At 48.1% G+C, this 603-nt stretch overlaps 1 protein-coding gene across 1 annotated transcript; it reads left to right on the top strand.

The window, feature by feature from the left end:
- Positions 1 to 289: 289 nt before the first annotated feature.
- On the top strand, positions 290 to 482 carry SARC_16191 (hypothetical protein; the record flags this gene model as incomplete). Its single annotated transcript, XM_014289699.1, has 1 exon — positions 290 to 482. A coding segment is annotated over one exon (193 nt), but the record flags the coding sequence as incomplete, so codon positions are not given.
- Between the last annotated feature and the right edge of the window lie 121 nt (positions 483 to 603).

A 603-nucleotide genomic window follows, 5' to 3' on the forward strand; every position in this document is an offset into this window, starting at 1 on the left:
GTGGGCACTATATACGACAATACGACACATCGGTTGGCCAGCGTATGATAGTAATCGAATGTTTGTGCAATGTACGTCATGTCAGAAATTTATACGACAATACGACACACTGATTTGCCAGCATGGTGCTCAAGTAGGTCAGACAATATACGACATGTGACCACTATTTACGACAGCAGCTATACACCACACAGCCCACAAACATACCAACACCCACCACTCATGCATGCATTGGGTGCTTGTTATCTAAACTACTCACCTACACTCGGAACAACTATACCACCCACAGGCGCGTACGGGCGAAATCAACTCCAAAGTCACCACCTCTGGGCCCTATTTTTTTGGGCTGTCACGGCCGTATGTCAGGAAAGCAATCCTGATGATGAAAGACTCGGAGAAACTGGTCAACTTTAATCCACACGCACTAGACGATTCACAGAAGTACGGCAGACGCCCTGGCAGCGAACGGCGCAACGAGCAGAGTATGTGGGGGTGGGGGCTTGTACGGATGTGTCTACGGTACTTGTTACCTTGTGTGTGTGTGTGTGTGTAGGAGGGGTGTCTGATACTACATCAGTTAGATGAGTCTTACGGTACTTGTTA

This window comes from Sphaeroforma arctica (genome assembly GCF_001186125.1).
Source record: "Sphaeroforma arctica JP610 unplaced genomic scaffold supercont1.7546, whole genome shotgun sequence".
Classification (NCBI taxonomy): Eukaryota; class Ichthyosporea; order Ichthyophonida; genus Sphaeroforma; species Sphaeroforma arctica.